Source organism: Ochlerotatus camptorhynchus, unplaced genomic scaffold, assembly GCF_037179485.1.
Source record: "Ochlerotatus camptorhynchus isolate MF236.1 unplaced genomic scaffold, CSIRO-AGI_Acam_v1.1 ptg000200l, whole genome shotgun sequence".
Lineage (NCBI taxonomy): Eukaryota > Metazoa > Arthropoda > Insecta > Diptera > Culicidae > Ochlerotatus > Ochlerotatus camptorhynchus.
Genome location: NW_027040690.1, coordinates 968025 through 980387, shown reverse-complemented (window position 1 = coordinate 980387; position 12363 = coordinate 968025). Strand labels below are relative to the sequence as shown.

The 12363-nt window shown below is 40.4% G+C and overlaps 1 protein-coding gene across 2 annotated transcripts in view; it reads right to left on the bottom strand.

The window, feature by feature from the left end:
- The window catches only part of SKIP (Shal K[+] channel interacting protein), a 791488-nt gene that overhangs the window by 46701 nt on the left and 732424 nt on the right, over window positions 1-12363 (bottom strand). For both annotated transcript variants that reach the window (XM_065223860.1, XM_065223861.1), the window contains exon 10: window positions 9505-9653. In XM_065223860.1, coding sequence (XP_065079932.1) covers window positions 9505-9653 — 149 coding nt within the window. The remainder of the gene's footprint in view (window positions 1-9504; window positions 9654-12363) is intronic.

The following is a 12363-nucleotide window of genomic DNA, read 5'->3' as shown; positions in this document are numbered from 1 at the left end:
CTGTAGCAATTTATCGTTGCACTTTCGTCACTAGTTCATTGGTGTTTGAAACCTGAGTATTGTGGGCTTCACGATTACGGTCACTTGATTCTTGTTTACTTCACATTTTGTCATAGTTCGAGTTTATACTTTTCACTGTCCATCAGGTAAGGTTCTTTACCGACTGTTGATGTAGGTCGTTCCAACGTTTTACATTGGTAAACTTGCCATAGATTTTGCAGCCTTGAGAGCCTGCTTCCGAGTGTGTTTCTTGTATAATACATACATTGAAATTGTTAAATGAAGGATCACTACGATCATTATTATGTTTAGTTTCAGATCGTGACTAGCGTGCATTTCTTCATGTGCCTCAAGTTCATTTAAGATCACCACTTGCGGGTCACCACTATTGTTAACCGTTTTCGAGTTGGGTTTCCCCATGGTTTCAATTTTTCACTTTTTCGATAAGTTGGTTACACACAGCTACGGCGGTAGCCTATCAGATATAAGTCGCGGGTAGATCGCGTCGAACTTGTTCACTTAAACACTTTGATTCGTATGCCTGTCGGTCTGCCATGTAATGATGGTTGTCATCATTCCGAATATAATTAGACTTTACTCGTTGAGTCTTACGTTCCGAATGTGTCGGTTTATTCGTTAATGCTTTATTGAGACCTATTCGTAAAAGTTTTACATAATGTGCTTAAAACGAAAGAGAGCGCAAGAGAGAGTTGGAGGTGCCTGGTAACCAAATGTGTTGAGAATTTATTGCAGTTGACAAAGTGTCGAGAACTGCCGATAATTGTGTAATTGGAGAAAGGTTAAAATTGAACCTGGGACTATGCATCGTTGGCGGTTGCAACATGTGCTATTGAACTTGGTTGTTCTTGCTCACGTTGCGAGACCTTGACGATGGGAAATATTGTTGCTGTGCCACATCGGTTGGCCATATGCAGCTAAGATAATTTATGCACTACAGTGGAAATCGTTCCAGCGTGTTGTCATAACCTTTTTAGGAAATTTCAGAAGCCCAGATTATGCGGAAGCCGTCGATGAATTGCTCAAAAATTATGAGAAAATCAAAAATATTGTGTTTGTTACATATAATTAATTTCAAATCCTTTTATTTCACTGAACACAGGTGTGAATATGTCTTTGAAGATGCATTTCCTACATTCTCACATGGATTTTTTCCCGGAAAATCTTGGTGACGAGAGTGATGAGCACGGCGAACGTTTTCACCAACAAATGAAGATGATGGAACGTCGTTACCAAGGGTTTTGGGATGAAGCAATGATGGGTGACTATTGTTGGTTTCTGATTCGAGAAACAAGTTCAAAACATCGAAGACAAAGTCATTCGATTCTCAATCATTTTTAATAAAACCTAAATAAATTTCTTTTTTTTCAACTCGGTTTTAAATCCTGATATGCCTTAATCAAATTGATATGTAGAGAAAAGAATCTCCCATGAAAACTTTACATGCGATTTGGATGCTTACAACGACACCTAGAAAAGGAACTCTAAAGCTGTTGTATTTCAGCAACATTTTTAAGTGTTTTACAAAAATGCTCATAACTTCAACAATTTCCAACCGATTTCATCCATTAAAGGCTCATTTTCTCCGGTTTTGAATGGACTTTAAGAATAAATTATGGAATGATTTTTTGAATCTTTTATTCCATTAAAAATGTTGATTAAAACAAGATTTTTATGGAAAATTCGCAGGAAAAATAAAAAAAATGCTGTAAATTTTTAAATGACTTCAAAATTAAATTTTTAATTAAGACATAATATTCTAGTGAACGATAGCAAATTTATTTAGCTTCATTTTCATAAAAAAGATTTAAAATTGGTGCACTAGTTCCAAAGATATTGACATTTTAGTAATCGTACTTTTGTCCAAAATTCAAAAAATCAAAATTTTTGTATATCTCAAAAATGGCTCTACTTTATTTTTTTCTGACCACGGCATTAAATTCAGCGTAGGATTTTGCATTGGAAATGATCATCACCTTACCGAGTTCAAAAATGCTGTAAACTAGTGTAATTGTTTGCACCGGTGTATGGATGCTTCGGCAAGCACCAAAGCCGAGTGTTTCTGACTTCGGCAAACACCGCAGCCGAGTGTTTTCGATTTCGGAAAACACGCTTGCTGCTCGGAGGAATTTTCTTTGGAGCGACGTATCAATAATTATCTTGTTACTCAAGGTAGCTCTCAAACGAGACTAAAGTTGATAAATGAGTGGTCAAAGCATTGCATTGGTCTCATAATGCCAATGTCCATGGTTAGATTCCGGTTTGTCACCATTTAATTTTTTTGTCAACATTATTATCATAAGGTAAATCTATGAAATTCATTTCGATTTCTTTTGGCTAAAAAGCATTACGCAACCTTATGAATCTTATGAGCTCAAAGGATCATCTACCAGGATTATTAAAAATACACAATTCACCCACTTCGTAAGAGCGTTTTTCTGTTGCCATCCACCCACTGGTATTTCTTGGCTTTAAGTTAACTAATTGAGCTGATTGTTTTCACACGATTTGAGTCAATCTAATAATGATAACTTATATCCAACAACAACATAACAGCTACCATGGCTGATACGGAGCTAGTAGAAGGTAGAATGCGATCCTTCTTAAGCGCGTTGTTTTTATTTAGGGAAATACAGCCCAAAATGGACCTCGCGTAAATCGCTCGATGTGATTTTTCATAGCATTTTCGTTTTTAATTCATAAATTTGACAAGTCACAGTGCTAGTTTAGTACTTGAACTAGCATTTCGGCAAAATTAAGAGTGGAATAGCTATGAAAAATCAAAACGGGCGTTTGGCCGGGGTGCATTCCGGGCTAAGACAACAAAATAGTTACGTAAAAGCCATGAAAAACACAAATGAAAGTCAGCTGGTGCGTTCTGCCCAGGGGGTGCGTTGTATACCATTCTCCCCTACTTATAAATAGTCAGCATAATGTAAACAGGGCGTCAGCATCTACCAGCATGAGATTTTAGGAGCCTCTGAAATTTGTGCTAGTTAGTTGAGTTGGTTGAGCTAATGAACCAGCATATAATATATTATTTATTATGCAAACGCCCCCCCCCCCCCCATATATCTCTTCTATTCTTCAATCAGTTACGCTGTTTGTTTTTGTTGGAGATAAGTTATGATTATTAGATTGACTCTAATCACATTAAATCAATCAGCTAAACTATTTAATATAATTTAATATAAGCTAAGAAATACCAGTGGGTGGATGACAACAGCAACACGCTCTTCCGAAGTGGGTGATTTGTGTATTTTAAATAATCCTGGTAGATGATCCTTTGAGCTAATAAGCTTTAAAGGATTGCGTAATGCTTTTTAGCCAAAATAAATCTAAATGAATTTCATAGATTTACCTTATGAAAAATGTTGACAGAAAAAATTGAAGGGGACACAGCCTGGAATCGAACCATGGACATTGGCATTTTGAAATAAATACTTTGACCACTCATTTATCAGCTTTAGTTGAAATGAAAAATGCTAAAGGCGTATAAGAGCTACGATAATCTTTCAGAAGTCGCCCAAAGAAAATTCCTGAGAGCAGCAAGCGTGTTTTCCGAAATCGAAAACACTCGGCTGCGGTGTTTCCCGAAGTCAGAAACACTCGGCTTTGGTGCTTGCCGAAGCATCCATACACCGGTGCAAACAATTATGCACGTTCGCTGCGTTTGGTGTTTTCTATCGAGCACTCTTGGTGGTGTGTTTGTAGGCAAAACTGCCACCCGTGCAATAGGGTTCAGTGTTTTTACCATGGCTGGCACAAACGATACTTTCCGACCCGCCCCATTCATATATTTCGGAAGGAAATCCTGTGAGGGGTGAATTGAATACACTTTAATACCAAAATGCACAAAACTTAAAAATTCATATACAACAAAAAAAAATTCAAAATACACCTTTTTAAGTCGGGTAGATGAATCGAAAAGACAGTCCCTTGGATTCTCTTCATGAACTTTCGCTTTGAAATAAAAACTAAAATTTGATACGTTTAAAAATTAAAAACGGAAAGAGTTAAGATAATTGATGATTGATCAATTAAAAGAACCAAATGTTCACATTTGATCCGTCCACTAGCGCGGTCCTACGTCAAGCTTCCGTTCGTGCCCCTAGGCACAGACCCTTCTACTTTTTTGCTTAATTTAGGCACAGAGAACAGACATCCAAGTCAAATTCCTAAAGTGTGTAAGAAATTTAACTACTATTTCGAATATACATTTGAAACAAGCAATATCGTGGTGGCACTAGTGTCGCTACCCATCGACATCGATGACCGGCATACGTCATCTTAACATAAATATCAAAATTGTTGTGAGCAAAACATTGTTTGTTAAAAACCGATCAAAACATGGACCGCAAGTGCGAGTTTCATTGGTACACTGAGGCAAAGAGACCTAAGAATTTCATAAGGCTCGACTTATGAACTACATATGTGAATTTTATAAGCGTGAATTATGAATGATTTTCGGGTAACATGAGATAGCTCTTATACGCCTTCAACCATTTCATTTTCCCGATCGTTGAAAGACGAGTGGTCAACACACGGGCCCGCTAACCTCAACGTCCATTTTCCAGTTCCAGTCTGCTCCGATTTATTATATTTTGTCAACATTATTTTTCATAAGGCAAATCAATGAAATCTCACTCATTTCTTATGGCTAAAATTCATAAGTGTTTCTTATGGAATTCTTACGTTCTTTTTCCTGCGTGTACGCAAATAAACAAGGTGCGAAAAATCTTTTCAAAATTTTCCTAAGGATGCTAAATTTCCCGAACTATAGGAGATTTTCTTCTCACGTGGAGTCCAAGCACTGGCAACGAATAAATTATGTTCCGACCACTTCCACCTGGAGGCTTTTCAAATTGCAGGATGAACGGATAAGCAGTGTTCAAATCTTACCACATTTTTCTGAATTTAAATGTAGGCTTATTAGAGTCCTCACTGAATCATTTGAAGATTCGCCGCCAGTGAACTCAAAAAACAAGTCAGTTTTGCTCCTGACTACTATGCTATGCCCAGTTAAAATTGGAACGAAAAACGGGTTTAAATCTACAGGAAAATGTAAAAAAAAGCTTAGTTCTTTATTCGAAAATAATGGTTCCGCAGAAAGTCGATTGATTTTCGTTGCTTTGTCTTGTTCGTTTTGAACTGATTTGACAGTTCATTTGGATGCACGGTCAATGAGATCAACCCAAATTTTAGTACAGTTAACTTATTAATCGCAACAAGTGATAACTCAAGTCGCAACATTCCGTATGGCAGCGCTAGTGATTGTAACGTATTTTAATTTGAATTCTTACACATAATTTTTCGAAAAAATTGTTTAAGCTTGAATGTCTGTTCCCTGTGATTTAGGGTAGTCCTACTTTTAACGGATTATGAGTACATCCTACTCAAATTTGAGTTGTTTAGAAATAGCGTACAGTAAACCCTGCCATCAAAACAAACTTCACGGCGAATGAAACTAACTCATAATTAGGTACCGTTCACTCAGATTCGCAAAAACGTAGGTCACTTGTAGAATGAGTAAATTTTTATCAAATATGAGTAAATGTCACGTATATTTTAGTGACATTTACTCATTTTATGAGTGGCCTACATTTTTGGGGATTCTAGTGAGCGGGATTCAAATATGAGTTATTTAGATTCATTTACCATGTAGGCCCTTCAATAAATTATCAAGCAGAACAATGCATTAGGTCACAAGTAACATTGATTGATTCTCTTCGTCGACTTTTTCTTTCGTTAATTACTTGGCTACAATATCGTTTCTTGTCGTGTTTGCCGTATTAGATGCTAGATAGTAGCTTCTTTTATTGAACTATGTGTTGAAAATAGCTGGAAGTGTCCATACATGGCCATGGAGATGCAAAGAGAAAATCTACCATGAGAATCTGTCAATGTTACTTAGGAGCTAATGCATTGTTAAGCTTGCTATCGCATGACAGTTCGTTATACCAACCGGTGGAAACTAACGATTTCAGAGGCTCACTACTTGACTAGCCTATTGGTTCCAAGCAAATCGATTAGCGTACTCAATTCCAGTCGAAATTCTAGTACCACACTATGTTTGTTTTGATTCGCTATGAAAGTTTGACAGATAAAATGAGGGGTTCGTGGTTTTTTTGCTATGTTTCGAGGGGTGCATCGATTAGCTTGGGACCGAAGATAGTACCAGAGCTGATCCAAAAAGTTGAGCGCGTTTCTTCGGGACCTTCTGGTCTTAGAGTTACCTCTATGGTAAAAATATCAAAATTGAGAGCGAAAACATATTCCTGTGGTATCAAAATGAAAAGTTATTCTGCTATCAGTGAAAGCAAACTGACAACTAGATTTGATATTCATCTTTTCAGTTAACGATACAAGAATGCAATTTGATACTCTACCAAGGCAATAAAAACAAAACTACAACATTTTCAATAGTTGGTTTGCTGTAAAAAGACACTACTGAAAAAAATATAACATCAACCAATTTAGATGCCGATCAAATGTACAGAAAACGAAAACAAAATTTGATATCATACTAATATAATTTCCATTTGTTGTTGACATCAATAGGGCAAACGCACCACTATTGGCCATGTTTCAAGTTGCGATCAGTTTGTTGGTACAAATCATATTCATCGGTGTACATAAACATTTCTGTCTCAAAATCCGCGAAGATTGGGATTTAATCGTTTTTCTGAGGTATGGTTAAAACAGGAACCTATTGCCAATATTGGTGCACTTACCTTACTTGATTTCTATTTGCTATAACTTTTATGTCTGACTTTGCTCGGCATCTCAGATTAAATGTTGACAAAAAGTAAATTAGTACGCCCCTCGCACGCCGCTACCACGCCTCTAGTTTTGGGAATCTAAAATCTTTGACAGTGGTTTGTTTACACTTCTATAGAGAAAAACTGGTGCAAGTTTGATCAAAGTAGTCGATCGCGTTCAGAAATTACGTCAAATGGAACTCGAAAGAAGAAAAAATATTGTGCACAAACACCTGGACAATCCAGAGAGGTCCGGTTCCAAGCTGGCTAAAGTGCTGAAGATGCCGAAAACAACAGTTTGTCGAGTGCTCAAAACCTACAAGGAAACCCTGAGTGTGGAAAGGAATTAGCGGACCTACGAAAAAACTGGAACCAGGGTTGCGCAGCAAGGTGTTGAAATGCGTTAAAGCCAACCCCGGTCTTTCGATCCGAGTTGTGGTTAGAAGGTACAACGCCAACTTTCAAACGGTGCGGAACATCTTTACCAGGGAAGGATACAAGTCGTACAAAGCCAGTAAACATCCGAACCGGCACATGAAGCAGAATTCCGTCCCCAAAAAGCCTTGCACTTGTACGACCGAGTTTTGACGAAACACAAGGGCTTCACTTTGATCGATGACGAAACATACGTCAAACTCGATTTTAAGCAGCTTCCCGGTGAAAAGTTTTACATTGTGACAGGACGTTGGGATGTACCGGGAAGAGTCAAGTTCGCAAAGAAGGCAATGATTTGACAAGCGATTTGCAGTTGCGGCCTGAAAACGGAATCATTCGTCACATCCTCGACGATGACATTCAAAGTTTACATCGAAGAATGCCTGAAAAAGCAAGCATAGGGGCAAAGTCATCTTTTGGCCCGATTTGGCCAGCTGCCACTACTCCAAGGTGGTTCTGGAGTGGAATGCTGCCAACAAGATCGATTTTGTCATCAAGCTAATGAATCCATCGAATTGTCCGGAATTTTGACCAATCGAAAAATACTAGGCAATTTCAAAGCAGCGACTTTGACAAAGCGGCGGTGCAGTCAAGGACATCCAGCAAATGCGGGCAAAATGGAAGAAGTGCGCTGATTCCGTGTCCGTTTCCACTGTGCGGGCGCTTATGGGCTCCATCAAGAGGAAGGTTCGAGATTTCGTTCGAACTGGAGAAATGTAACCATCTAATACGGCAACTTTGAAGTTTTAATAAAAGTACTGTTAAGCAACCATTAATGGACTTTTTAAACTTTTTGAATCACGATTTACAGGTCTTTTTGTGCGTACCAATTTACTTTTAGTCAGCCTTTAAACCCGCTTAAACAAAGTTAACATCCTTTCAGCTTGCCAGGCATAGACTTAAGTAGATTTACTTGATCGGAACAAGTTCGATGGTAGGATAATCCGTTTTAATATGAGCCAAATTCCTCCATTCCTTCAATTCTTCTGAACGTTGCAATACGTCAATCGTTGAAAATCCTATTTCAAAGGGCAGTGCGAAGCAGAGCAAAAACAGCTGATTGTATCTGGTTGCGCACCGGACCTTTGACTGAAGCCAAGCCAATAATCAACCTTTTGATGTAGCCTGCCTAATATATTGCAACTGAAAAGTTCATAAAATTCGCATAAAGCCCATCAACGATCCCCGCGTCGCTGTTTTTATTCTCCATAAATATCGATTCTCAATTGCTCTCGAATTTATCACTCAACGGTTTTACACGGAACGTTAGTTAGGATACCCCCACCGGAGTCGGCATGATGTTTTTTTCTTCATCCGACCATCACTACGCACTCATCTGGCTCCGTTCTACCCGACTGGTTGATCCCGATTGAGATTAAGCTTCAATTCTCCGCAGCCCCCTTCTATCCGTTGCGCCTCACCGAAACCACCTAATCCTATGTTCCACAAAAATACGTGGTTCGATGAAAATCAACTACTTCCCCCTGTCTCCCCTTCGGATCCACCCTCAAGTCAGTCAGTTGGTAGCGGGCGAAAAAAAATATAGTAGAACGCAATGGAACCGAAACGACGAATTTTAGTGGCAACAGGAATTTTCCATTAAATTTGGAATGTTTAAAATTAATTGAAAGCGTTAAATTGCTGCCGCTGACGACGACGACGCCGACGACGATGACGACGGCAACGGGTTTGGCTTTTTTTGCTCGATCCGCGTCCGGGGAAAACTTTGCCGAAAAACGAGAAAATTGATGCCGAGAAGAATGTGTGTGGGATTGTGCCGTGACTGTATGTGTGCACTTGGGGAGGGGGTAATATCGTCATTCTAGTCGCTGCCACACACCGCCGCATTGAATGCGGTAGGTAGGTTTTAGTGGAACAATTGTCAGCACAGGAGAAAAGGGGGTGTAATTTTGATTTTTTTTTGTGGAGCGCTGGAAGGAACTCAGAGCTCTACCAAACGCTGATGAATTTCGGTACGAGGACGAATCGAGCGAAAAACCACCGATTTTAATCGTGACACTCGGAAAATTCGTATAGCGTTTCATGCTAGGATGAACCGCTCTTGGCACCGAACGTGTAATTTTTTTTTCACATTCGCCGCTTGATTCACGACTTGAGATTTAATTGTATGGAAGGAGAGTGATTACCAATTTGCCGGAAAACGATTATCCTAATAAGCGAAATGAAATAGGAAAGTTGCCCAGGCCCTGGGGAGATGAAAATGGATAGCAGAGGTCGATTTTGTCGCTGCTGAATGTGAAAAATAAAATCGAGGTAATTTAAAACTTACTTGTATCGTTGCGGATGGTCCCGCATGGCGTATTCCGGACATGAGAAAATCATCCGGATCGCTTTCGTAGGGAGGTTCGTCGTACCAGTGGCCTTGGTGGGGCATCCGCATTACGCTGGTGACGGCGTCGTCGTACATGTAGGTGTCGTCTGAAAAGTACGGAAAAGTTTTGAATTAATTAATGTTGATCTCAGTATTTAAGAAACATTCCAAATTCCGAACAAATTGCCAACTTAAAGTCTTAGATCAGAAGATAAAAAAACGGTAGAAACTGTCTGTATCAAAGATGTTTATCGCTCAAGTTTGTAAATATTGTAAAGTTGATGACCCTTATGTCACTCCCTCACGCTCCGTTTCTACCTCCACTAATACTCGTGTGGTAGCATGTGCTGGTATACACCTCCAAAGATAAATTAGTCGCTGATCCACACCAATCCATATTTGAGCAGGATTCAGCGCTTTCATTACTTGCGAAAGTCTCTAAAGGGAGAGGCCCTCAAGGTTGTTGATGCATTCCCAATGAGGGCAGCCAGCTACGGGGTTAGCTGGTCTGCTTTGACCAAACGTAAATCGCACGTTTATCTACAGAAGAAACGGCTCGTCAACGCTCTTCTGCAGTTTCCTAAGATGAAAAAAATTTCTGCAAATGGGATCCATGATGTTATCGGCACTTTCGACTGGCACACAACAATCTTGGCGCAACGGTTGGTATCGAAGCTGGACGACGTTACGGAGAAAGACTGGGAAGAGTATGCTTTGAAGAAGGAGGGTCCTGTATTTCTGCACGTGATGGAGTTTCTGGAAGACCGACACAGTTGCGGTTGATCAACGTCCCGATGGTCTCCGTGTTTCACTTTCCACTCCACTTGCACCATTCAAGAAGCCAGCGCACAAGCAGGCTTGATGAAGCCTCACTCGCGAGTTTGAAATGAGCCGAGCGTAGTATTTTCCTGATGAGCAGAATGCCTACTGCCAAATAATTCCACTGAGCTTCAGAGCTTGTGAGTGAAGGGGGATAAAATGAGAGTGAGGTTTGCTGCCATTCCTGTTCATTTTTTTCTATCACACACTCTTACTCTCACTCTGGGTGAACTCTGAGCTTCTTGCGTCGAACAAAAAAGTCATCCGGAGTCTCCAAAAGCGCACCTCACGTCAAATCATCCTCTCGCTGAAGTTCACTCTCCCTCTCTCTCGAGGAGTTTTTGTTTACTTCTTCCATATTCCTGCCGCCACTCACTCGAGGTGGCTTAACTCGCAAGACAAGAGTGTTTTAAAACCTCCAGTGAGTTTGAGGAATTTCAGCAAGCCTGCGCACAAGTTATCGGTTCACGTAGCATCAGAGAGTTCGTCCTCGAGTTGCTGCCTGCTTTTACGAAGTTGACACTGGATAAGAGGTTTCATTTTTTTTATATCTTTGTCAAGGAGACTTTCAGCTCTGGGCTGGTTCGTCTTCGGTACGTCTTCGGAAGGTACAGAGTTTTTATGTTACGGAGTTGATGAGACTATGCCCGAAAGGAATTCCGGAGGGGAGATCCCTGATGGTTGTGGTTCCAGAGGGGAACCGATGCTCAAATTTATTATTGTTTTTATTTTGCCTAACTGTTCTATGTTGCTGTCATCTTTTGTATTTTCTGTTTTGTTTTGTGGACCCCAGCAGAGCCTCACCAGTAGAAACTACCAGGAGAGACCTAGCACCCGCTATCGGCAGGGAAGGCCGGGCTTACTGTAACAATATATATGGGTTAAACTCTCCTGTAGATTCCGTAGGATTGGGAGTAAGCTGAAGGATGTCTCGCTGGATACGCCCAAGACTGGACGGGCGGAAGCTGGTGGCCGTGAACGGTTCCTGGGGAAAGCACTAGATGCGAACCTCCTCCAAGATCACCATGGCAATACAGGAAGTATTACAACAAAGGTAATTGCTATTAGATATTTTGCAAACAGTGACAGATAGCGGACATGAAGAACCAGTGGAGGTGCCGGGCAAAGGTGTTTATCCTAGACAAATGGTAAGTTACAAATTCTCTATTGTCGTTGTCGTAGGCGGCGTCGTAGTCGCTGTCGTAATCGCCGTCGTAGTCGTAGGCAGTACCGTTAGTATATTTAAAATTAAACATCAATCACGAAATCCGTGAAATTCGAGAACGTAATTTCATTTGAATAGCTTGTCGTGTATTTTGTAAAACTTTTCGCTGCCGTCGGTGCCGGATTTGAATAGTTATAAATACTTGAGTAACGCTATAATGTGATATGAGAGGCTTGGTGGCCTTAGAGCAACCGTTTTTGCTTACTGAGCAGAATATCATGAGTCTAATCTCAAGCCCATCCACATTCAAGATTCGTCAATGATTAAAAAGGAGCTCGTCTACCTAGTGGCAAACGTTTTTGGCTTACTGAGCAGAAGACCGTGCGTTCAATCCCAAGCTCCTTCGCGTTATACGATTGTTAGGACATCAATTCAGCTTATCGTTTACCGAAACGAACCCTGCTGCTAACCCAACCCTCTTACCCAACATCCCTGTGATTCCTCGTGGAAGTGCAGAGGACTCCTCGACTTCCATCAAAGCGAGTGTCACGTCAACACATTCCTACCCATTCCTTTCTTGACCTGCGTTCAGGCGCGGCTGGCGCTGGTATTGCCTAATTCGAGATCACCAGTTTTTACACATTGAGGATGATTGCTAGTCCCAAGCATCGTCTATTGGTTCTCTGTGTAATTACAGCTGGTCTGGAAATAACAGAGTAACAACCGTGGACGGTCAATCATGCTCATGCATGCTCATGCTCATGTGTTCGATCGTCATTGTTGTTTTGCAGGTGTCACATCTTTGGCGGAAGTTTCCGCCACTGCTGCTCCCA